Raw genomic sequence first — 26834 nt, 5'->3', positions numbered from 1 at the left:
ACAGGTGAAGTGACTCCCACTATCTCAGTATCAGTGAAAGACAGCGCCTCAAACTTGTTGGTTAGGGGGATCAGTAAAACTTGCTTAGTCCTCTAGTCCCAATCCACCCTGTACAGGGTGCCTAGATCTGCCATTGACATGCCACTTACAGTCAAGTGCAGGCTGTTCCAATACGAGCTCCAGGGAGCCGGAGCGCTCCGGAGCACTCAGTGCGGCAGCTCGGAGCCCGAGTGGAGGGGGAAAGCGAACTCACTGCACCCTGGCTGCATGCAGCTGCAACTGATACAATAATCCGTGTTGAATGACAGCTATGACTAGCCGCGGGAGCCCTGTACCTCTATTGGAGGATACCTTTCTATTCATTGAGAGGGATGGTCGTCTGCAGTGTCTTGTATGTCATAAAGTATTTAATTCTGTGGAGAGGTACAATATACGACGACATTATACACGTCTTCACACAGCACACTATGATCAGGTAGAAGGTGTTGCACGCAGAGAACTGGTAACCAGGCTTTAGAACGACATACCAGGAGACGTAAGTCCAAAAACGGTTTCATAATATGGAGGGTATCAAAACATGCAACATAGTTAGTGTTCTGTAGTGCGTTTATAATTTTTAGGTGAATGAGGCGGAGAAAACACTACTGAATCTGCAATTCGAGCAAGCTACAGGGTCGCTCACATCATTGCGACAAGTGGCAAGCCGTTTTCGGTGGGACCACTCGTAAAATCGTGCATGGTAGCAGTTGCAGAATTTTTGCTTCCAATGGAGGTGCAGGCAATTGAAGGGGTTTGCCTGTCGAAGCAAACAATGTCTCGTCGAATCCTGGACATGGCAGCGGATTTAGAGACACAGCTCAGGAAAAAGGTGGAGAGCTTTGTTGCATTTTCGCTAGCACTTTACGAAAGCTCAGACATATCGGACTATGGTCAACTTGCAGTCTTTGTGCGTGGTGTCGACATGGAGCTGCAAGTAACTGAAGAACACTTGGATGTGGTACCACTCGATTACACCGCAACAGGACGTTACATTTTTGAAGCTGTTTGTGAATCAGTGGACAATATGAATTTGCCATGGGACAAACTCCATTCTGTAGCGACAGACGGTGCACCACAAATGATCGGGCGTCGTCAAGGTTTTGCTTCTCGTTTGAAAAATAAACTCGGGGACGAATTCGGGAAAGACATTTTGACTCTTCATTGTTTTATTCACCAAGAGGCACTGTGTGCTGAAACAGTAGAGCTAGGTGGCGTAATGAAAGATGTTGTGAAGTGTGTGAATTTTTTGCGGCGTCATGATATGAATCATTGCCAATTCAAAGGATTCCTGAAAGATGTGGAAGCGGAGTATGGGGATATACCTTACCACAGTACAGTTCGTTGGCTGAGTTGGGGAAAAGTTCTTGATGTTTTCTTTGCCATTTGTGAGGAAATATCCCTTTTTCTTGAAATGAAAGGGGAAGAAATGCGTCGTGTGAAAGATATAAAATGGATATCAGACCTGGCGTTCCTAGCTGATATAACTATGCATCTGAATAATTTAAATCTGTCACTGCAGGGCAAAGACCAGCTAATCGTTGACATGCACGACCAGATCAAAGCGTTCATAGAAAAGTTATGTTTATTTGAGAGGCAGATGAGTAATGGATATTTAACGTTCTTCAATCGTCTTGTCTTGCTTCTTTAAAACTACCTGAAGGTACTACTTTCGGCGATTACCAAGCAAAGTTAAAGCAGCTCATCACGTCATTTGAAACACGATTCCAGTTTGGTAATGGAACTTAAGGTGTTCAGCGCACCGTTTTCAGTTTCCCCCAATGATTTGTCACCGTCACTTCAATTGGAGATAATTGATTTGCAAAATTCAACTTTGTTGAAAGAGAGGTACTACAACACGTTGGATTTGTCACGATGGTATCGTTCATTACAGCAAAAAACATTTCCCAAGCTTCACAACAATGCCGCTCAGATCATGTGCATGTTTGGATCTACATATTGTTGTGAGCAGCTTTTCTCAGCAATGAAAAGAGTAAAAAGTAAGGAATGATCGTTTCTTCAGGATGCAACAATGAAGGCCATCCTCCGCATTAACGTTGCGAACACTTTGACGCCTGATATTTCCGATCATGTAATGAAAAGAAAATGTCAAGCTACAGAGGCCCAATAAATTTAGTATGCAGTTTCTTGTAAAACAGTTGTTTCTTATTTATTTCCTGAACATCGTATTTCCTGGTGTAGCATGTCACCACGTCTTAGCAGCTAAGAGTATGAGGTTGCTGTTCTTGTAAGAAGCAGCTGGCACATCAAAACGCTTGTCTTGCCAGCTTGCCAGCCAGCCAGCCAGCCAGCTGTGCCACGTGCCGGCCCGCTTGAATGGTCACTGTGAGCAACACGGCTCCCTGGAGCAGGGAGCGCTCTGCCGCTCACAACGGTGCCGACGAGCTGGAACAGCCTGGTCAAGTGGATGAGTAATGACAGATCCTGTACTTTGTGCAGAGGAGACAGGATCCACAGGAGAGGATAGTACTTGAGGTACCTCTAGTACCAGCACAACTACATGACTTTCAGGAACTCTTCCGACCCACTGATTTGCAGCAGCTGCCAATCATTAGACAGCAGTCAATGCATTTTCCAACTGTTTATAAACATCAACCAATTCATCCTGTGTTTGAGAATGGCATTCACATTCGGGCTGCATTTTTGTTGGTGCAGTGTATTACAAGGCAGTGAACAAATAACTTTAAATTATGCCCAGTGATTATCATTTAATCTGCTGAGCTAAAAAGTTGCTAATGATGTATAAGAATCGAAGCAAATGCACAAAACAAGATGTCTGTTAAGGCAACACACAAATCTATGGCAAAAATTATTAGTTTCCTAAAAGTTTTGAGGTTAATTATAGCTGTTTGCGAAGCTGAATACAGAGTTAATTCATGATAAATGCAGATAATGTATAGAGCTACTCCTCTTCAAGGGAAAACTAGATGTAACACAATATGTTAATTAAAATATTTGCTACAGTAACTAAATTATGCAATGGACGTTGATACCTTCTGAAATTTCTCAAAAACATATGCTTATTTGTGTTGATGTACAATGAAATTCAGGGATGGTGTAGTCATTGTCAGAACTGTGAACCATAAATTATGATTTGCTATGAAATAAATTACATATCCAAAACACTCTTACTGGTAACTTACGAAAATATAGTTTTATAAGCGTCTAGAAGTTCTCAAAATTAACCTATTTCTCACGTAATTGTACAATGAAATGGGAGAAAGATTGTTTGGATGAGGATAGGCCTACTGTTCTCAAAAATTTTGAAAGAGCCCAATTAAGTTTAGCCTATAATTGACGATAATTGTAAGAGTTTATCGCACCATTCACGAATGTTCGAAATTTCACAATATATCACAGTACAAACGGGTAGTGATACAAACAGTGAAAGATTATGCAGAAGCAACATGAACAGTAAAATATGCGAATCTAGAACTTCAGATCGGCACACTGTTCTAGTACACGTGGTCTCACACAAAGGAAAATTCCAAATTGGGTTTTTTACATGAATAAATGTGCGTATTGCACAGATATGTCACTTGGTTGATTCTGGATGTACTTCTACACTGGCCTGCTGAAAAACAACACTGCAGCGTGTGTTTATCTCAGTCAAAATCGCTAAAATGCGTAACACCAATAAAGCACATCTTCTGCCTGTTGCAGCTAATGTGATACTGCACCTGGTCTTAACCAAATCCGGTACGGCATAGGTAGACATTTGCCAACATTGTCGTAGGAAATCCTCCTCGATTGTTTCAATTTGGTATGGCAGACAAGCTAGTTTCCCAACTTGTAGAAAGAGGCAGTTTTGATACGCCCCCTCAAATCGGGAAAGTACCTCACGTCCCAGTAGTACCGGAGTGTTCCCTTAATGAACTGTGCATGAGAGACCCTGGCACGAATGGTTAACTGTCATCTGGTCTGATCGCTAGAGACCAGCCAACTCTGTAGCTGCTCTTGGTATAAATTCTGGAGATTTCTGTCCACTATTGCAAGCATGTAAGTTCCTCGCTTCTCCAAATCCACCTGCACACTATTCTTTTGCCCATCCATCTCTGGCACCCCTTTTCTCCTGTCATCTATGAGCAACAAGGTTGTTTAGGATCCATGTGTAGCATATGATGGAGTCACTTGGTTTGGAGAAACTACAACTCCAAAGTTAGCGTTTTAACCTCTTGCCATCCTGATTACTGCAGAGCCCCAGAGTGATTTTAGATCTAGCGCATTACAAGAGAGATTAGACTTCTGCATATGTTTTTAATAAATTGTTTATGACATTTTAACTGAGTACAACTACTCTGTAGCTGTATTTATGGATGGGTCTAAACAGGGGGATTCTGTTGGTTGCTCTGCTGTTTTCTCCAATCATATCCTCAATGTCTGATTGCCTCAGGACTTCACAGCCTTCGGTTGGAATCATACATGATCTTGCAGGCACTGGAGTAGATGAGACATGTTATGAGTGCTAAATTCCTAGGCTGTTCAGATTCCCTGAATGGCTTTAACTCTCTACAACAGTTGTACCCAGCAGATATAGTAGTCCACAATACCCAGGGCACCCTCCTCAGACTACAAAGGCTGGGAAAGGAGATGGTTTTCTACTGGATACCAGGGCACATAGCTATTGTGGGGAAAGAAAGAGCAGATGCAGCAGCCAAGGTGGTGTCATGATTTTCAGTTAGTTCAGTGTGCCATTCCCTTGCATGCTCTTGCCTTGCTGTTGAGCACGCAATCATGTGTTGATGGGAAGAAGAATAGGTGGAAGTGACAAATAATAAACTACATCTTGTTAAGTCCACAACACGGCTGTGGCGTACCTCCTTCCAGCCACGCAGGCAGGATGATGTTCACCTTACTTGCCTTTGCATAGGCCATAGCCCTTTGACATGTGACTTCTTGCTCCAACGAGCAGACAGCCCCACCCCCCACCCCCTCCACAGTGGGCGGTGCTTTTGGCTTACAGGCAGATTCTTTTTATTCCTGTAGGCAACAGGTCCAGATGTTTTTAAGAAGATACTCTTTTCATTGTGTTAGTGCATCAGGAAATCCAACAGGTCCCTTTACTTTGGCAAAGATGCAGTGTGCAAATTCATTTCTGTCAGTGTCCATTTTGCAATGTACACTACTTTTGTAGCTGAAGATGAGCTCAAAATTGATATATTTGGTTATATTAGTTACTTTGTTGGCATTGCTATCCTTCGACATTTAGCCAGTCATATGTATTCCTAGCAACTTTGCCTTTTTCATTTGTATCAGCAGCAGCAGCAGCAGCAGCAGCAGCAGAGTAACATGTTTTAGGTGTAGGTTTTTTGTTGCTACAGTGACGCCAGCTGTCAGGTGGCAATTTGGGGATGCTGATTGCAAACTGGGCACATCTGTAGGCATTTATAACTATCATATAAAGTAGGACAAATTTTCTTGTTTGGCGTTATTGTATTTACAAAACATTTTTTTTATACAAAGCTGCTTTAATCTCCTTAAAATACCTATAAAATTTAGAAGATACTATTTTATGAAGCACTGGGTACACAGTTGAGAAATTTAGAAAAGAGGGTCCTTGTTGGGTGAACATTATCTCCCCATCATGACAAGAGGTCTTAAACAACTTAGTTTCGTATTAGAGATGTTCACGTACCCCAACATCTCGTCCAGACTATTTGATGCAAAGAGACCTTCATACGCCTTTTACATTGCACCAGACACAGCTTTGAAGTTGAAAGCTGGAGAATATTGTTCTCTACCATGAACAAGGCAAACTCACTCTTTATCCACTGTCAACAATTCAGCACCTATTGGCATGACAACTTTTACATCAGCAACTTTTTGTATAAAATATAATTTGACATTTGTGTTGGCAAATCTGTGGCCTCTGCTTATTCATACACTTTTGTTCTATGGTAAGTGAGAATTACAGTGATTTCTATGGTACGCTCATCTGCCGTGTGTCCAGGACAATTATCATCAAAGATGAATGTTATTTTAATTTGTTAAACTGTTATCTAACTTGTCATTTCTGACAACAAAGATTCAACATAAACAGCATTCAGTTTCATCGTTATCTTGTCATATGTTTTCTCGTCCAAATGCAAAAAGTGAATCGCCATACAATACTGAACTTTCTTCCATTTCTGTAAAAGTCACATAGTATTACTGGGCTTCCATACTCGAAATAACTTAAGATTTAGTGTCATTTTTGTTTCAGTGTCGTCTAAAAGAAGGGCTGTACACAATAACAACACCAACTTGTAACAATGAAATCTGTCTTCAAATAATAGTACTTATTGAACTGCGCTTATACACTTCAAAAACCAACAATGTTGCAGGATGTAAATTAGACAACTTATTAATTATGCTGAGTTACAGTTTAATGCAGTGTTTTTCATTTGCTATGTAAGATCTGTCAATTTAAATGTTTTTCTTGGATGTTTTGGTTGCAGCTATGGGGACAGGACGTTCGAAAAAGGAAGCTAAACATTCAGCAGCTAAGGCTTTACTTGATAAAATGATGGTTACTGCCAACAGTGGAGATGATGGCGTTGTCGTGAACAGCGAGAACATATCAGAAGTGTAAGAATGTTATTGTTGTCTTTTATAGCTTACAGTTTTGATCAAATTGCCAACAAGCAAAACTTTTTCATTTCATATGTTCTTAAATTATTTTGATAGTTTCCCATTACATATCCAGTGATAACTTATTTTATTAGATAATCATATAGTTACATAGCTGGGTTTGTCATGGTTTTTCAGATTTATGTTGACTATAATTTGACATTATTTTGCAAATGAATTCCTTAACACACATCACAGTATAATATGATAATGTAAACAGACCATAAGTAGCTTACATTTATATGAAATAGAGGAGAAGGAAAGAAAGAGAAGGCATGGATGGGAATTTGTAACTCTTGTGTAGGGCATTGTGTTAAGTCAGTGACGAAAATGAAGCCTGACATGGTCAGGTGGGAGACAGTGGTCTTAATGTGATTTATTAAACAATTTTTTTAAGTAAAAACTTTTAATGCCTAGACCACAATTCTCCTATTACAATTAAAGTTTGATAACCAGTTTCAGTTGCTATCTGCAACCATCTTCAGATTGTTCAAAACGTGAAAAGGTGGTGAATAAGCATTGGAAAACATCGTTAGCTGTAGTCGCACAACAGCATGACTTTGTAAGTACCGAGACAATAACGGTACATAGTTGAAAATGTCACTGTGAGCAACCCAGGTTGTAAACAGTAATTGTGCATGTTGGTCAAATAGGAAATTTGCCAGTTGCATCAGTAGAATTTTGATCGAAAGCTCGTTATTTGCAACAGTATAACGGGTACTATTGTGAGAACGGTATATGAAACCATTCCAAAAACTGTCTGCTGCTCTGTAGCCTGGCTTACACAAGAATGGTCCTGTGTGGTGTAGAATTTAGTTGATCCAATTCCTACTTGTGCAACTGGACAATTTCCTATATGACTATCAAGATGCAAAATTACTGTCTATAACCTAGCTTGCTCGTGGTGTACTGTTATTGTTTTAGTACTTATGAATGCATATTGTTGTATGACTACAGCTAACAATGCTTTCCATTGCTTATTCACTGCCTTTTCATGTTTTGTACGTTACGAAGATGGTTGCAGAAAACAACTGAAACTAGTTATTGAACTTTAATTAGGATAGGAAAATTGCAATCTGGCATTAAAAGTTTTTACTTTAAAAAAATACATTTAATAAATTAATGACGAAAGTTGAAAATTTGTGTCTTACCGAAATATGAATTTGGATTTACCGCTTCTTGTGAGCAGTTACCGTAACCTCTGTGGCCATATGTATACAGTTCGTGACCAATTAAAATTTCCAACTTATTGGACACTGCAGTGCAGCAGCCGTCATCTATTAACCCCTACTCAGAAATTATTTATTCCCATAGGAATTTGGATGATGTACATCTGCACTGAAACAAATGTCAAGGAGTCGTCACACTGTTACAGAAATGTATATACTTGAGTGGTGGTTTTTCTGTCAGATAGGTCCGACCAACCAAATACATATATTTCTGTAAGAGCATGATGGCTCCTCGATGTCTGTCTATGTAGATTCACTAATATCATCCGAACTCCTATGAGAAACAATAATTTGGGAGTTTCTGAATATTATTGCTGAATATTTTTGTTTGCCTTACTTGCAAAACAAATGATAGCGGTCTGAGAAGAATGCATCAGAATGAGATACATTTTCAGAACTGCCCGAAGAATAGGTAAACAGAAAATCTTGTCCTTGAAACAATAGGCATATCAGCATGTGGTGATCACAAAAGCTTTTAAAGATTCTGAAACTACAACGAAAATACGTTTGTTGATACCTTGCCTTTTGCTGGCCATTTATGACTGAATATCTCTTCAGTGTGTTGAGCTGCAGATATTGTTGCCACAGTTTCACTCAATACTGTCCTATGCTGTATTTTCTGATGCGACACAACTAACGTATAAAACAAATTATTTCACCTACAGAAGAGTGCAATAAGAATATTGTGCAAAGTTGACAGTTGAACATCTTGCAGAAGCCTCTTCAATGAGCTAGTAATACTTAAACTTCTGTATCAGTACATGTAGTCTTTAAGGATATTTGTAGTTAATAATGAGTGGAATTAGGATGAACTCTGCAATTCAGTCACAATACTAGAACTGAAAATAATAATTACTGTAATTATCAGTGTGAATAGATCAGCACCAGTCAGAATTTTGTGTTGGTGTACTTTACAGAGTAGCTAGCAGTGGTTGGTTCTGCCTGGTAATGTAAAAAATCCAGATCACTGAAGGCTCACCATGATGGGAAGCATATAACATCTTGATGCAAAAGGCCCTAGAAAATCAGTAAATAATGTTCTCAAATCAATCTGAGAACTTATATAGATATTGTAGAATCAACGCTACAGGAGACAAGACCTGTCTATACAGCATGCTTGTCTGTTGTTGCCTCCCATACTGGCCAATGATTTTATGCGCTTTGTTCTTAAAGCTTTCTGCTTTGGAAACCAGGTTAATCTCTTGTCAAAGATTATGCTCAAAAATCAGGTTCATTGAAATTTGAAATACTCTCCCTCATTTTTAGTGGACTGTTGCAAGTATGAAACTAGTATATTTTGTCCATTTCTCCATCTTTTGATGACCAGCTGCAACCATTACGTTGTCTTTGTAAGGCTGGACAGTGTCTGCTAAAATGCAAAATCATACACAAACAACAAAATTTAACAGCACCTCTAAATAAGGAGTGCATGGTTGTGTCTGTTACTATATATCTTCACTTGATCCACATCCCTGAAGGCTCTCCTACACAATAGGATTTATAGAAACTGAAATTTTCAGGACTGAAAAGACCAGAAATATCTCTGAATAAAAGAAAATGATTCAGCATTTCGGACTGACATCACCATATAAATGTGTGACTTTGAAAGTAAAGATAAATTGATACTCAGCATTCTCATATTTCATCGTTTAATTGTAAGCTAAATCTGTTTCAGACCTAACAGAAGTTGGGCAATTACACCTATTTTCCTAACTGAAGAAAGTGACTGAAAAGTTAAACTTCAGGTTTAAGAGTACATTTAACAAAAATATTGGTAACTTGATAACTGCCTTCAATGCTTGTATCACCAAATTGACAGTATAAATCCACTGAGTCACTTATTGAGGAACTCTCTTGCCATTTTGCCTGAGAATGCACCGGAATTGATACAGCTTGACTTCATCGACACACAAAACCATGACACACTAAGAAGCAAATCTGTTGAACATCTGTCATTATGTTGATAAAAGCAAAGTGTTGAAGATCATGTGTTAGGATGGTTGGTTATGAACTAAGCGTACTTCCTCATGAACTTAAAAATAAATTTCTCTGGGATGAAAGCTTCATTCCTTGTAGTATAAACTTTATGAAGAGGATCTTTCATTTGTGAAGAGGATCTTTCATTTCTTTTACACTAGTTAACAGGTTATAGACTTCGGAGTTGTTTTCTATCTGCATCCTCCACTTCTGAGTATGTTTTGGTATTCTCTTTAGGACACACTGATTTTGTTAAATATATTAAGGCATTCTTTATGAAGCCATTGTAGTCTTTGATTTTAAACATCACATCTTGTTCTGCTTTGTTCACTTATTCTCTTGCATTATGTGCATTTTTCACTCATTTTGGCACTGCACACTGGGAGAGGACAGAATTAATTGTTCATGTCACTGTTTCCACTTGTAGATCACAGAAGATTTTCTGAGGGTCCATCCTATTTGGTGTGTCTTGCCAGTAACATTTTAAAAAAGATTGTTTGCTCTCTTGTCAGTTCCTGCACTAGAAGTGACATCTGTGTCTGTATGATTCTTGTTAATAGAACATTTATCAAACAGTATTTTTAGCGGCTGGTTGTATCTCAGTTGGATAGATGAACATTGTTTTGCTCTGGTATTTAATCATGCTGTTCTTTCAGTTTCATATCACTTCTTGCTCCAACTCATCAGTACTTGATGCCATTCATGTTTTCAAAACACACAAATGATTTATTATAGAGGATAAGCAGCACTGTAAGTTGTTCACTGATGATGCTGTTGTGTACACTTTAAGTATCATCATTGGATGATTGGAAGGAATTGCAGGAAGACTTGGATAGAATCTCCACTAAGTGTAACAAGTAGCAATTGTCTTTAAATGTAAGATGAAACCTATAACAAAGAGAGAGTATTGTGTAGTATCTGATAACAAGGCTAATGGTGTGTCTCTTCAGCATGTAATATCATGCATGAACTAGAAGCAATTTGAAGTGGGATCATCAGGTGAATTCAGTGTTAGGGAAGGCGAATGAAAGACTTCCAAGGGGACCACAAGGCAATTGGATTTTTGTAATTTTTTAAAAATATATTCATGGTACGTGAAGTTTAGAACATACGTAGCAATCACCCATAGCAGTTTGATGCAACTCTATGAAAATTCTCGAGAAAGTAAATTTCAAACTTGCCAGAGTCTCACTTTGTTTTAAGCATGCAAAAGTCCTACTTTTCGGTATTGCTTTTTTCACTTCTGTTCCTAGTCTCAAGACATTTTAATCATCACACAATTGCCCTTCTTTACAGAATTTGATAGTGACCCAAATCGCTATATTAATCCCATTTCACATTACAATGTAATCTTTGACACCTACCACTGGGAGCCTATACAGGGTGATCCACAAAGATATGCAAATACTTTAATATGTTATCCTACAAGTAACACGTTCAGATAAATATAGGTCCGCAAATGTTTAGTTACAGAGTTACAGCTAATAAGATTTTGCCTCGAATTTTGCAAATTCGCTAATATGAAGCCATCTTAAAATTATACGAGGTTAAAGTAAAGTACAATTTCCATTTATTTTGTTGTTATTGATCTGGTGAATCTAATAATACAAGTCCCAGACGTGTATCTGCAGTAGTTTGCCAGAACATACAGAGAAACAAAGAAGTAATTTTGTAAAATTTGTAATTCATTAACTACTTGGCCCTTTTTTTTTTAAATGCCATACAGTTGCACAAAGTTTTCAACAGAAGTTGCAGAGAATTTAATTTTGGAAAAATGATGGTAATAACGTTAACTGAAACTGTATGAATGTGTCAGATAATCTGCTTTTAATAATACCACAGCACATGTAAATTCACGTTAACTGAAAAAAAACAAAACTCAGTGTTGTACAGTGTACATACTGTTTCATTATACATTCACAATAAATGTTCAAAAATGTCTCCACAGAGTTCAATGCATTTAGCTGTGCATTTGTACGAACAGATGTTGTTGCTCATTTCAGTTTCACAGGGTTGTTCTTAATTTCATCTATTGCATTCATTATGTGAGCAAGTAATGCATCACATATATTGACTTTGTCCTCATAAACTGTCTTTCATCCATCCCCACACACAAACATCCATTGGTGTTAAATTGGGCAATCTGGGTGGCCACAAGCATGGGGCACCATGTCTTCGGGAAAATGGTCATTTAAATGTGTAGTAACGGTGTTCGTGAAATGTTATGGTGCACTGTAATGTTGAAAATACATTTGATAATCGTGTAGCAAGTGAAACATCTTCGAGCAAGCGGGGCGTTTCTTCTTAAAGGAGTTGCAAGCACGTCTTGCTAATTAGGCATGCTAGGAAAATGAATGGTTCAGTAAAGTGTGTGTTGATTATACCACACCACACATTTATGCTAAATCGCTGTTGAAAATTGCATTGCACTGTTGCATGTGGGTTTGCTTCAGACCATACGTGCTCATTATGTAAATTGTTTATACCATCTCAAGTAAATTGTGCCTCATCAGTAAATAAAATGTATGTGTGTAACTGCCAATTAGTATTTAACCAGTTGCACAACTCCAAGTGAAAGGCAGGATCCCCTGGATGTAAATGATGCACTTTTTGTTTATGGTTAGGATACAGATTGTTGTACTTCAGTGTACACCATACATTAGATTGTGAAATGCCTAATGGTTGAGAGATATGTTGTCTACTGGTTCCTGGGCTATGTTGAACAGCATCCACAATATCCCTCTCATCATCTTCACGTATCGACTGCTTGTACTGATTATGAATACTAGGTAGAAAACCTGTCTCCCATAACATACAAAATACTCCACTAATGGTTCATGCATTTGGAATCCTCAGAGTTGGATAATGTACGCGATATTTGTTAACTACAGCCATCACATTTGCCATAAATAAACACCATATCGGCATATTCCTCTGTCATAAATTTGAAAGGCATCCATTTTCATAAATAACCTACAAACAACAACAGTTACTACGTGGTTTCACTTAAATACACTGTTGTTGTTATGTTCTTTCACTGAACAATACAGAAAACTGACTCATTTCAAGGTTGGGAAACGACTGCAGCAACTTCTCAACAGTTGCCAACTATGACACAAACGTTTCTACATTCTTTATGCAAAGTAAACAAATTTACTCCTATAATAATCTTTGCTTCTCTGGATGTTCTGGAAAACTACTGCAGATGCATGTCTGGGATATGTTTTAATAGATTTACCAGACCAATAACAACAAAATAAATGGAAATTGTGCTTCCATTTAACCTTGTACAGTTTTGTGATGGCTTCATATTAGCAAAGTTGCTAAATTTCAGGCAAAATATTTTATTAGCCGTAACTCCATAACTAAATATTTGTGGACCTATGTTTATATGAACTTTTTTCTTTAGTTTTACTTGTAGAATAATGTATTAAAATATTTGCATATCTTCATGAATCACCCTGTGTAGGCAAATGTCTGTGTCCTTGAACCACTTTCCCTACTAACTGGGGCTTAAGTCTTCCCTGAAAGAAGTCTTAAAGGATAAATTCTCTGTTATCAGCATTGGATGTGTGTGCCAAAATAGCACAATATTTCAACATCAAACTAAGATAAAATTGAAACAAATGAGCCCTCGGTCACTATTATTTTTAGTGAATTAATTCTGATGAAGGCACTCTTGGGAGTGTTGAAACCTGGTCAGTGAGACTAAAAATAATAGTGACTGAGGCTCATTTGTTTCAGTTTTAATGTAGAAATGGTCACTGTACCAAGCAGCCACATTTAAAACTTATCAAACTAAGAGTTGTCACATGGTGTGTACCCCATTGTCTGCTCTGCGTGCACCTATTATCATTTCTCCTGGCCTGCATTGTGGGGCTGGTGGTTGTTTCCATCAGTCACATGTCCACTAATGCTTCGAATCTCAGTGGTGGCCATCATCAGAAGTGCACTGGAAGGAAATGTGTAATTATTTTAATGTTGTATACCATATACTTTACTGCTAGTGAACCCATTGTCCCTTTTCACAAGTTTTCAAGAAAGGTGAATATCCACGGTGTCCTTGATGTCACGGTCAAAAGATTTTTGTTTCGTTGTACTGCAGTGTGTGTTTTCACATAAGTAAATTTTCAAAAAAAGATGATTTTTTGGGCTGGAGCAGTCTGGTGTGGTACATGTCTTTGTCTCGTGTGTGCTGCTGTCATTGTTTGTCTAATGAATTTCTTCCCTCAGTTACAAGAACACTCGTGGCTTTTTCAGTTTGAGGTCATATTTAACTATGCTGAGGACACTTGTGTCTCATCAGTGGGCAGAAGACACTTAGTTCTATTCCTTTCTGAAGTAGGGCGATGGGATGCAGTTCTCCCTGGGGAGACTCATCTGTTTGCAGTCACAATGTGGGATGGATACTGCATCTTATTTCCTAAATAGTGTACCCATTCTTCTTGAACATACTTCTGATAGTATTAACTTTTCTTCGGCCTTCCTGATTGTAATATTTGTCACTGAAAACAACTTGTACAGCTAACCAGAATTTCACTTTAATTGGAGCTTGTTTCCATGAATATAAATAATATTTTGTTGCTGAAAGATTTTGTATGTCATAGTATTGTTACTGTTTTGTGTATCAGCTCTCTATTTTTTATTTGTTTTTGTTTTTTTTTTTTTGTTTTTGCAGAAAGACTGAAATTTTATCACCATATGACAACAAGATACCAGGAAACCCAATTGGTTCTTTGCAGGAAATGTGCATGTCAAGACGATGGCCTCCACCCAATTATGAAATGGTGCATGAAGAAGGATTACCTCATGAACGATTGTTTACAATTGCATGCTATGTTTTTAAATACAAAGAAACAGGTAATGTATCTCTGATGTTTTTATGTACTTGCTCCGTAAGTTCTTACTGTTCCATTCCTGTTTTGAAAATGTGTGTTCTATCTGCAGCACAGAGTATGATTATGGTGACACATTTAGCTATCTGTTTACTTGTGCTTGTTATTTGTATAGTCTATTGCCATTTGAGTATTTTCTTTTTGCAACATCACTCACTACTTTTATGACTGCCTTGTAAATTTTCGTAAGAACAGTGATAAGAGAATTTTTTGTATTTACTTATTGTTCTGTTAATTCAGCCTTTGCAGGATGTAGCCACTTTAATCTTAAACTAACAAATACAATATTGATAACTGTTTTCACGCCTTTTTCTCCTGTTGTCTACTGCCAGTTGGAACCTGCAACTTTCTTCAGGTCTTTATCCCAGCAGTCAGGTGGTCTGCCCCACTATTTTATTCTTTCTCTGGGACACCACTCCAGTACTGCCATTGTCCACCTCCTGTCGTTTCTTTGTGTGATATGTCCTGTCCTTATCTATTTCTGAGCCTTTACCCTTTCCACAATATCCTGAATGCCTGTTATTGCTCTTATGTCTTTGTTTCTGATCTTTCTCAGTGGGACCTAGTGGTGACCTTTCCATAGCTCTTTGAGCTGTTGGTAGTTTTCTTTTGCAAAACTTCTTTAGAATCAAAGTTGCATGGCAGTATGCTAGTACTAGAAGAACACATTGTTAGAAAACAACTTTATTATGTGTGTTGGCATATTAGATCTAGAAATGCCCTTATCCTTCTTCCATAAGCTCTCCAACCTAGCTTGATTTGGTGAAAAACCTCGGGTTTTAAGTCTTCTTGGATATCATTTACCTGACCCTGATAAAAATAACATTTTTTGGACTGGTGTTATTCAATAGCTATGGTATTGCACTTACTCACTTATTGTGCACAACATTTGTTTTAGACAGATTTTTCTGAATGTCCACTTTTTCGCAACTCTCGGATAAAGCCTTTCAATCATATTGTGTCGAGGACTACTATATTGTTTGAAACTCTCAAGTTGGTGAATCTTTTCCCATTTATCCCAAATAATTTTGGACATAACAGTCCTAAGGATAGCTATAAACAGTTTTTGTATAAATTGTTTTTTTGTTCCTGAAAAAATGTGTCTGTGAAATTTATATTTGTATCCATTCACACCAACCAAGGTAACATTTTTTCCAGTCTACTAGTCTACTGTTGGTACGTCAAAAATATGGTTTTGGAAGGATGCAGCAGTTTCTGAAGGTGGTGATAAATCACTGCCCACCCATGTTTTCATTTACATAATTAAACAAAAAACTATTAGGTGAATATGGGCAGTGACACATTAATTTGATGGTTTTTATCCATCACAGTCAGTTGTTTGATTGGCTGTGAGACAGCTGACATTGTCACTGTGAAGATAAGGCACGTGCCATTCCTCTATAATTACATTATGCACAGCATCATTAGTGTTTGGAATAACAGATTTCTGTTGAGCTTAATGGAATTTATTGCTGGCTGAAGCACTGTAGCAATTATCTTTCTCTCCAACTTTTGCTCAAATAGCAGGTTTGGTTTTTAGAACAGGAAGGGGACTTTGAAAAAAATTGAATCCTCTCTTCTGCAAATGAATCAGTATTGGTCGTCCACTTATCCATAAGAAGTTGTAAGTTTTGTTGGTTATTCAGCTTCCTTTTCTTTGTTGAACATGTCCTTCCCAACCTTTTCACAGTAGTGTTTTTTTGTTCACATTCAAAGCTGCAACTGTTTTGTAGATTACTTTGTTAATGAAGAGCAGCGGGTCACCATTAAGTTTTTCATTCTCAAAGTAGGCACATAACTTGCAAACAGTTTCTTGTGACTGCCTTTGTATGGCAGTTCCCTGGCCAAGAGAACATTATAGAACTTTTCCACATATAACTTTTGACGAACTTCCCACTGACATCATTGACCTAAACAAACAACAGATAATGGTAACAACAAATAAAAGAATAACTCCTACAAATGTAAAAAGCCACACACTAGTCAGTGGGCACTGTGATCACACAGTACAGCAAGCTGATTACAACTGAAGCTCACTGCAAGCAGCAAGTGTTGTGTTGTGTTGTGTGGGGCGAAGGTTTGGTAGCTTCGGAGGTTTGCTATGGCTGCTATGGAATGTTGGCAAAAAGTGGCCTGGGCCTAATGTGTGGGCTTCCCTCGAGCACTTCAGTCTTCGCTATCAATCCTAAAGTAATTTTGGGCAGACTATAAATGCATTCTTAAACATTATGGGCTGAGACACTAATGGAAAGTCTTAATGCTCTAAGAATTTTTAAATGTGTTTTATGTTAATTACGAGGGTTGCCCAGTAAATAATGCCCCATATTTTTTTTCTCCGAAATAAAAAATATTAGAAATGTGACACTTTAGGTGCGAGTTATTTGAAGTTTCCCGCGTGTGTACGCAAAGTTTCAATTTCCTCCGACAGAGAGCGGTGGTGTAGGAATGTTCTAAAATGGCGTCTGCAGGTGACATCCGTCATAAACAACGTGCAGTGATAGAATTTCTCGTAGCAGAGGAAGAAACCGTGCGCAATATTCATAAACGCTTGTGCACAGTCTACGGAACATCTGCAGTCGATAGGAGTACTGTTGGTCGCTGGGCACAGAGGGTGAAAGCATCAGAGGGCGGTGCTGCGGAGCTCCGAGATTTGCCGCGGTCGGGAAGGCCTCCCACGGCTGTCACGCCTGACATGTTGCAGCGGGCTGATGTTCTCATTCGACGGGATCGACGCATTACGACTCGACAATTGGCACTGGAGTTGTCAGTAAGCAAAGGAAGTGTGGATGTGATTATCAATCAGCTTGGATACTCAAAAGTGTGTGCAAGATGGGTTCCTCGGTGTCTTACTGTCGATCACAAATCCCAAAGAAAAGACATTTCTTTCGATTTGTTGCGACGCTTTCACGTTGACGGGGAGGCCTTTTTGTCACGGATTGTGACAGGTGATGAAACTTGGGTGCATCATTTTGAGCCCGAAACAAAAAGACAATCGATGGAATGGCGTCATGCTTATTCTCCACAGAAGAAAAAATTCAAAACAGTTCCTTGAGCCGGAAAAGTCATGATGACTGTGTTGTGGGATTGCGAGGGCGTAATTCTCATTGATGTGATGCCAAAAGGCAGTACCATAAATTCAGAGGCTTATGTCAAAACATTAGACAAACTTAAGCAGCGCTTCCGGCGCCTTGGGCGTCATGTTAACCCACAGGATGTTTTGATTCAGCATGATAACGCTCGTCCTCACACAAGTTTGAGGACTTGTGAACACATCGCGAAACTGGGTTGGATAGTGTTACCCCATCCACCCTACAGCCCCGATTTGGCTCCTTCAGACTTTCACTTGTTTGGGCCAATGAAGAATTTCATTCGTGGAAGACGTTTTGCTGATGACGAAGAAGTGATTCACGAAGTGACAACCTGGCTCCGTAGGCAGAGTACAGATTTTTACCGGCAGGGAATACATGCTCTTGTGTCTCGCTGGAAAAAGGCCGTCGAACTTGAAGGAGATTATGTGGAAAAATAAAGCAAGTAGACAAAACATCAGTCTTTCACATATGTAAATTTGATTGTTGTGGAATAAATACTTCTGGAGAAAAAAAATATGGGGCATTATTTACTGGGCAACCCTCGTATTTTGGAAAAAGAACTGTGTAGTGGCTCAAGAAATTGGGAGACCATATCCCATCTTGTTGTTTTTGATAATACATTTTGGCTGCTGCTACGATTATATGTTCAAATGAAATTAATTTCAAATCCAACAGGGAACTCCCTTAAGCAGTTCCAGATACTTCCGTACCCTGGAAAATAGTTATGCCCTCTCAGGGACGTAATCTAAGGAAAAGTAAAAAAAAAAAAAAAGATTGTACACCATCTGCTGCACGACACTAAAGTACTGAAGAATCTGAACACACCTTATTTGTACCAAATTATAGCCCTCAGTGTCCATTTTTAGTCCAGGATGTAAATTATTGTAAGATACTTAAAACTGGAGAATTTCAATCCATTACAAAGCCTGTCCCTATAAAAGTCTGACAAATTACAAAAAATGTTACTGCTTGCAAAAATTTAATTGACATTCAGGGCAGGTATTGTCAGTCACTGGTCATGACTTGAGCTGTTTCCCTTGTTTCATCATCATTTGTCTGTCAAAGCACTTTTCTGTATGTTATGACCTGAAAATAATTGGCTGGTAATGGCCTGTTTCAGTAAATACTAAATAAACACCAAGTTGTATTGTTGTATTCTGCTCTAGGACTCACTGGTAACTTAGAGCTGCATTTTCTTAACTGCTGTCAGAAAAATACAATATGTATACAAACTCTTCCCTATAACTTAATTCTCTATCCAGTACATAGCTTAAAAATCATTATGATGCATAGACACCGGATTATATGCATTTTCACGTTGCATATGCATTTGCGTATTTGGCTCCTTTTCACCAGTTATTGCATATTTTAATTAAAAACTAGTGACGATGAGTATTTTTGCTCTATGTTTACAATATTTTAAAAATTTAGATGGACAGTCTCTAGCTCGATCTAGTTTTGATGTCTCACAGATTGATCACGACCTAGAACTGCTTGCAATCACTAACAGAGAGGCCACTGCCTAGTGAATCAATTACAGAAGAGGAGCAGGAACGGGCAGAGTGAGTCAATACTACTGTGCCCATGCCCCCGGTTAATCCTCTCTGCTGTCATATTGTGCATGTTGACAACAGTTAAGTTAAACTATGCAAACTTGTAGTTGCATGTCCATTGTTTCAGTATAGCTTTCTATTTACTTGTACACAATTGAATGTGTTTACAATGTGTAGGGTGTAATGGTTGTGTGCCATGCCACCCGGAAAAAGATATGTCGTTCCTTGGACAGCTGACCGTCCTGGAACATTTACATGATGGAATTGTTTTATGTTTTTGAGTTTGCAAGAAAAACTTTTCGTGCAAAAAAAAGTTTCAAATAGACCAGCATGTCAAGACAAGTTTTCATATCGCATGAATTCAGAAGTAAGGACCACGACAACAACTTCTAACAACAGCAAGTTGCAGCAGCAGGGATTTGTCCAAAGGTAACCAAAAAAGTTGGTTTAACATGGATCCATGTGAAGCATTCACTGCAAGCAATATTCCTCTTCACAAACTTACAAACCCTAACCTCAAAGGCTTTCTGTGCAAATGTTGCTTAGATCAAAATGTACCAGATGAATCAACATTGCGTAAAAAGTACATACTGGCTATTTACATGAATGTTCTGGAAGAAATACGCAATGACCTCAAGGACAGCATTATCTGGATTTCAGTTGATGAAACTGCAGTGTGTTTCTAAAGGCTCCTGCTCGCATTAAGACCTACAACGAAAAATTACAAAGTGTGTCTTTACCTCCTGAACCAGTGGTAACTCGTTGCGGCTTTGGCAGTTTGCCAGTGCAAGGAAGCTTTTATTGATTCTGGTTTTAAAAAAGACATTGCTGGCACTCGTTTTTCCCATGTCCCTGCAAGTATTAAAAAGCTTGAAACTCAGGGTTTGGCGTTGAATGAATCTGTTCAATTAATGAATAAAATTATTCTAGTGAACTCTTCATTACCAGATAACTTGAAGAAAAGCTTGAAAACATTTTAAATAATAACCCAGGCTTTGAACCCTTGTGCCAAATTATTAATGGGCCGGGTGAACTTTTGCCAGAGACAATAAATGCCAACATAGCACCCAATTTCAAAACTGCCCAGTTACTCAGTTGATGTAGAATGGCCCTTTTCTGCTTATAAAAATGTTTTGAGTGATCAAAGATGCAATCTTACTACCGAACATTTGGAACAGTACTCGGTCATTTGTGTGTACAATAGTAGAAAAATGTAAAATAAATTGTAGATGATGCTTTGGTCCAATAGTATTAATTAAAAGTTAATGCTGTTAAAAGAATTCATGATTGTATGTTGTTTTTTAAATGAAATATTACCGAGTTTTTCAGTGTGTCCTTTTGCGTGCGATATATCTTGAAGTTGGTCTAGTACATATAGATTGTTTCGCTGTGACTCACGTGCATCGCATCCACTTATTACTCACAATAGCAAAGAAGAAACAATTCTTGAAACACAGTAGGCATCCCCATTTTGCAAATTTTTAGAAAATAATCTCAGAAAGGCGCCCTTCCTGATCTCTAACAGAAAGTATTCAGAAAATGATATCAGTGTTCTAAACGTACCAATTTTTTGTGTGGCCATCGTTCTTCCTCATAGTTTTTATGCACAGGTTCAACTTTGAGATATAATGCATGCAGTAATTACCATGTTTTATTATTATTTGATCTTACATATGTCAACATTTCATGCATTTTTAAGCATTTTTCATGCATATTTGCATCCATATTTTAAGGTTTTTATGATGCATATAATCTGGTCTCTAATGATCTATAACTGGTGGCTCCTTCATGCAATTATCATTTCTCCAATGCACCACTTGATTTGATCTTCACTATATGGTCTCTTGGAGCAACCAGTTTCTTGCTTTCCAAAGAGTTTTCCACATCCTCAGCTTCAACAATTGTTTGTATACTTTTCCCCGTTGCAAGACCTGTTCCTAGCTGTTGTTCTCACTTTATATTTGAGTCCTCCATAGGGCTCTTCAGTAATTTGTTTGTTTACTTTACAGTAGCAGCTACTTTTGCTTAATGTTGGTCTCTGATGGAATTTAGTGTCCCTTTGTGTATCTTGATCCTTTTTTTTTCTCCACTTCTTATTCACAAGCTTTATTAAGGATATGCAATTGTTCCAAGTGACTAAAAATTGAACAGACTATTAATCAATCATTCCCAAGCATTTTCTCCCATACATAGGTGGGCATGCTACTAATACCCTCATCCGATGGCTCTCATTTACAGGTTCACCTAAGAACTTAACACTTATACCAATATTTCTCTTCATACTAGTGCTTTAATGCTTTCCTGTTCTGGGTTTCTTTCATCTTCAGAGGTTCATTAAAAGACAATAGGATGTATTTCCCCTTCAGGTTTGAAACATGGAATATTATTGGATACGTGACTTCCACTTTCTAGATGAAATTCTTCCCGTTACTCATTTACGTTTGCTATTGTCATTATGAGTGAGGACACTGCAGTTCCTTTTAATTCTCCTCCATTTTCAGATTCCTCAAATTTATCCTTCAAACTGATAAATATCGTATTCCAATTTTCCTAGCTGAATTTTTTCGAAATAATTCTTTCAGTGCAAGTATTGACTGTTCAGTTCAACTGATTCTTTAGCATTTTTAATTCTTGTCTGTTTCCCATAACATAGTTGCTACATCCCAGAAACCATCTTCTGAAGTTATCTGTGGGCATTTACATCAGATGATACTTCCTGCACAATTTCCATGACTTTGGTTTGCAGTACTTCTAAACTATTGTTAAACTGCCTTTGAAAAAAACCATTATTTTTAATAAGTTCTTCTAATATTAGTTTTAAATTGTTAAATTGATCACTAATTATATTAATATAGTTTAACTGTCTTATCTACTTTCGACTTAACTTTGTTTTTCCAGTTTGTCAACTTCGGTCACATTAACATTTAATTCAGCAAAATAGCTTATGTTGTGTTGGTTAAAGCTTAAGAGGTGGCTGACAATTTCTCTGATTTTTTTATTTTGATTATTTAGTTCTTTGTTTAAACATTCTCTCCAGAGATTTAACTATTTCTTTTGATTTGATACCTGCAGTCATAACTCTTGTTTGAATCTACCATCAGTTTTTCACTTCATCTAAGTCATTTCTGGTCATGTTTATTGTTACTTTAACTATTACCTTTTAACAAAGAAATTGGTAATTTTGTCTCTCCTTGCTATTCTTTCCACTGATAGTTTCAAAAAGTCACCCACGGGTGTTTCAGTTTGACTGACATCCTTAGTCACCTAGCTCCTCGTCTTCTGGCTACTGTAGTGGTGACATTAACTGCATTGGTCCACGACTGCACATTACTAATGTGCATTCACTCTCTAAACAATAGTGGTTAGTGTCGGGAGTTGGTGACTGAAGTGTCAGTGATAGCACCACTTAGTGAGAGCTGTGAAGATGGAGGACTGCAAAACTTAAGATAGAGTGCAGGAATGGATCAGAGATATTTCTGAGCACCTATTGTTGCTACAAATATTAGTATTTCCCTAAATAAGTTGGCTCCAATCAATGTTCTTAGGATATTAAGACTGGAGGTTATTATACCAAAATATCACTTTTCTTAATTCCTCATTTTGTTTTAGTTAATTGCCTTTTCTTCTTCTTCTTCTTCTTCTTCTTCTTCTTCTTTTTTTTTTTTTTCGAGGTTACAGGGGTTATCTTCCTCACAACGTTTTTCTCAAACAGTAAGTTTGTTTTTGAAGAACAGGAAATAAATTCAAAATAATAATAATAATGATAATATTAATGATAATAATAATAATAATAATAATAATAATAATAATGATGTAAAGAGCAATTGATAATAGATACAGAGGTGACATATCAAGCTAAAACTAAACAAAGGTCGCTACACTACGCATACATTGATTACCAAAAAGCTTTTGATAGTGTACCCCACCCATGGTTACTACAGATATTGGAAATATACAAAGTAGATCCTAAATTGATACAGTTCCTAAACATAGTAATGAAAAACTGGAAAACCACACTTAATATCCAAACAAATTCAGATAATATCACATCACAGCCAATACAGATTAAGCGTGGAGTATACCAAGGAGACTCATTAAGTCCTTTCTGGTTCTGTCTTGCTCTGAACCCACTATCCAACATGCTAAATAATACAAATTATGGATATAATATTACTGGAACATACCCACACAAAATCACACATTTGCTATACATGGATGATCTAAAACTACTGGCAGCAACCAATCAACAACTCAACCAATTACTAAAGATAACAGAAGTATTCAGCAATGATATAAATATGGCTTTTGGAACAGACAAATGTAAGAAAAATAGCATAGTCAAGGGAAAACACACTAAACAAGAAGATTACATATTGAATAACCACAGTGACTCCATAGAAGCGATGGAAAAAACAGATGCCTATAAATATCTAGGATACAGACAAAAAATAGGAATAGATAATACAAATATTAAAGAAGAACTAAAAGAAAAATATAGACAAAGACTAACAAAAATACTGAAAACAGAATTGACAGCAAGAAACAAGACAAAAGCTATAAATACTTATGCTATACCAATATTGACCTACTCACTTGGAGTAGTGAAATGGAGTAACACAGACCTAGAAGCACTCAATACACTTACACGATCACAATGCCACAAATATAGCATACATCACATACATTCAGCAACGGAAAGATTCACATTAAGCAGAAAGGAAGGAGGAAGGGGATTCATCGACATAAAAAACCTACACTATGGACAGGTAGACAATTTAAGAAAATTCTTTCTAGAACGAGCAGAAACTAGCAAAATACACAAAGCAATCACTCATATGAATACATCGGCTACACCACTGCAATTTCATAACCACTTATACAACCCTTTAGATCACATAACATCACAAGATACGAAGAAAGTAAATTGGAAAAAGAAAACACTACATGGCAAGCACCCGTATCATCTAACACAGCCACACATCGATCAAGATTCATCTAACACATGGCTAAGAAAAGGCAATATATACAGCGAGATGGAAGGATTCATGATTGCAATACAGGATCAAACAATAAACACCAGATATTACAGTAAGCACATTATTAAAGATCCCAATATCACAACAGATAAATGCAGACTTTGCAAACAACAAATAGAAACAGTAGATCACATCACAAGCGGGTGTACAATACTAGCAAATACAGAATACCCCAGAAGACATGACAATGTAGCAAAAATAAAACATCAACAACTTGCCATAAAACATAAACTAATAAAACAACACGTTCCCACATACAAGTATGCACCACAAAATGTACTGGAGAATGATGAATACAAATTGTACTGGAACAGAACCATTATAACAGATAAAACAACACCACATAACAAACCTTGACATCATGCTCACCAATAAAAAGAAGAAATTAACACAACTAATCGAAATATCCATACCCAATACAACAAATATACAGAAGAAAACAGGAGAAAAAATTGAAAAATACATCCAACTGGCTGAGGAAGTCTAGGACATGTGGCATCAGGATAAAGTTGACATTATACTGATTATACTATCAACTACAGGAGTCATACCACACAATATCCACCAGTACATCAACACAATACAGCTACATCCAAACGTATATATACAACTACAGAAATCTGTAATTATTGATACGTGTTCAATAACCCGAAAGTTCCTAAATACAATGTAACATATACCGTACAGTTAAAAGGAAGTCACGCTTGATGAAGGTCCGCGTCACTTTTATTTTTGACCAGACATAACGTCTGAGAAAAGAAAGAATAATAATAATAAACCCCGTGGAGGCCTGGGAAACGAATAGGCCTCTGGTATGTTCTGCCAGTCGTAAAAGGCGACGAGAAGAACAAACCACTAATAGGGCTAACCCCCCTTTAATGTGATTACTTGGTTCAGGACAGAACTAAAGAAGCCTCGGACAAGCGCCGTCATGGTCGGGGACGACGCTTGAACCCTATGCCCGCCCACAATGGTAACAACACTGCTAGCCAACTGGAAAATGATTTAAATCCAAATAGAGGTGTTTTGCAGGATATACTTCCTGCAACCACCCTAGAAGGAAAACAAAGACAGAGGATGAGATGGTCAGATGAAGTTAATCGACACCTCATGTTCTGTTATTACCAAGCAACAAACCTAGGAACCAACACAACTGGATACAGATCACAAGTATACACAACATTTATTACCAGATACCCAGAATTAAAATTTCTAACAGAACAACGACTAGCTGTTCAGATCCGTGTAATAATCAAAAATAACAGGATACCCCAGTCAGAATTAGAAAATATCAAACAACAAGTACAACAAATACTGGAACAAAATAATGTGCAATCAGAAGAAGAAGAAGAAGAAGAAGAAAATACAGTAATGGACTCAAACATCCCAGAGCAAACAAACAAAGAACAACACGCATCAATTAAACAATCAGAGGAAAACAAAATCTTAAGACAGCCACCAGAACAAGCACAAATAGAACACGAAGTGACACACATGTTAGATATAGAAGAAAAATTTCAGCTGACATATATAGAATACAAAGACACAAATACAGACATTAGACCATTCTTGCATAGACCGCCAAATAACCCACAAGTCGAAACAACAATAAAAACTATCAACATAATCATACACAACAAAATAAATGAAAACACAACTATGGAAGAGTTACAACTACTGGTTTATATAGGAGCGCTCACTACACTAAATATACACACTAGGCAGAGATCAGAACCAACCAACACACAGAAGAAACCCACAAAACCAGCATGGCAACACCGGCTACAGATCAGAATAGAAAATCTGAGAAAAGACATTGGACAGCTAACACAATTTATAGGAAATGAAATGTCAGAAAAAAAACGAAAAAGGTTAGGTAAAATCTCACAACAAGAAGTGATAGAGCAATTAGATGAAAAGAAGCAGAAATTACAAGCATTGGCCAAATGACTTAGAAGATACAAAAAAAGTGAAAATAGAAGGAAACAAAACCAAACATTCAACACAAACCAAAAGAAATTTTACCAGACAATAGATAACACACACATTAAAATAGACAATCCACCAAACATAACAGACATGGAACACTTCTGGAGCAACATACGGTCAAACCCGGTACAACATAACAGGCATGCACGGTGGATACAAGCAGAAACATTAAGCAGAAACATTATTAAGGAGGCTGTTGAAATAAGAATGAGCCAAAAGAACTTTAACCGCGATAGCGGATACCATCTGAGCTGTGCGTGGAAACGAGCGCTTGATGCAGAGAAGTAGCAGAGACGTTCCTTCCAAGCTTTATGTTCAAACGGAAGCGGTGGCACCACCGGCGCACAAAGTGACACCGTCTGAGACAGCAGCACGTAATCGCTGACCAATCAGAAGCCGT

The 26834-nt window shown here is 37.7% G+C and overlaps 1 protein-coding gene across 3 annotated transcripts in view; it reads left to right on the top strand.

The window, feature by feature from the left end:
- LOC126175666 (RISC-loading complex subunit tarbp2) overlaps positions 1-26834 on the top strand; it is a 130382-nt gene that overhangs the window by 52047 nt on the left and 51501 nt on the right. For all 3 annotated transcript variants that reach the window (XM_049922579.1, XM_049922577.1, XM_049922578.1), the window contains exons 3-4: positions 6495-6624; positions 14551-14732. In XM_049922579.1, the coding sequence (XP_049778536.1) occupies positions 6495-6624; positions 14551-14732 (312 nt within the window). The remainder of the gene's footprint in view (positions 1-6494; positions 6625-14550; positions 14733-26834) is intronic.

The sequence above is a fragment of the Schistocerca cancellata genome, chromosome 3 (genome assembly GCF_023864275.1).
Source record: "Schistocerca cancellata isolate TAMUIC-IGC-003103 chromosome 3, iqSchCanc2.1, whole genome shotgun sequence".
NCBI lineage: Eukaryota > Metazoa > Arthropoda > Insecta > Orthoptera > Acrididae > Schistocerca > Schistocerca cancellata.
The sequence above is the reverse complement of the archived record's forward strand: the minus strand, read 5'-3'. Positions and strand labels throughout refer to the sequence as shown.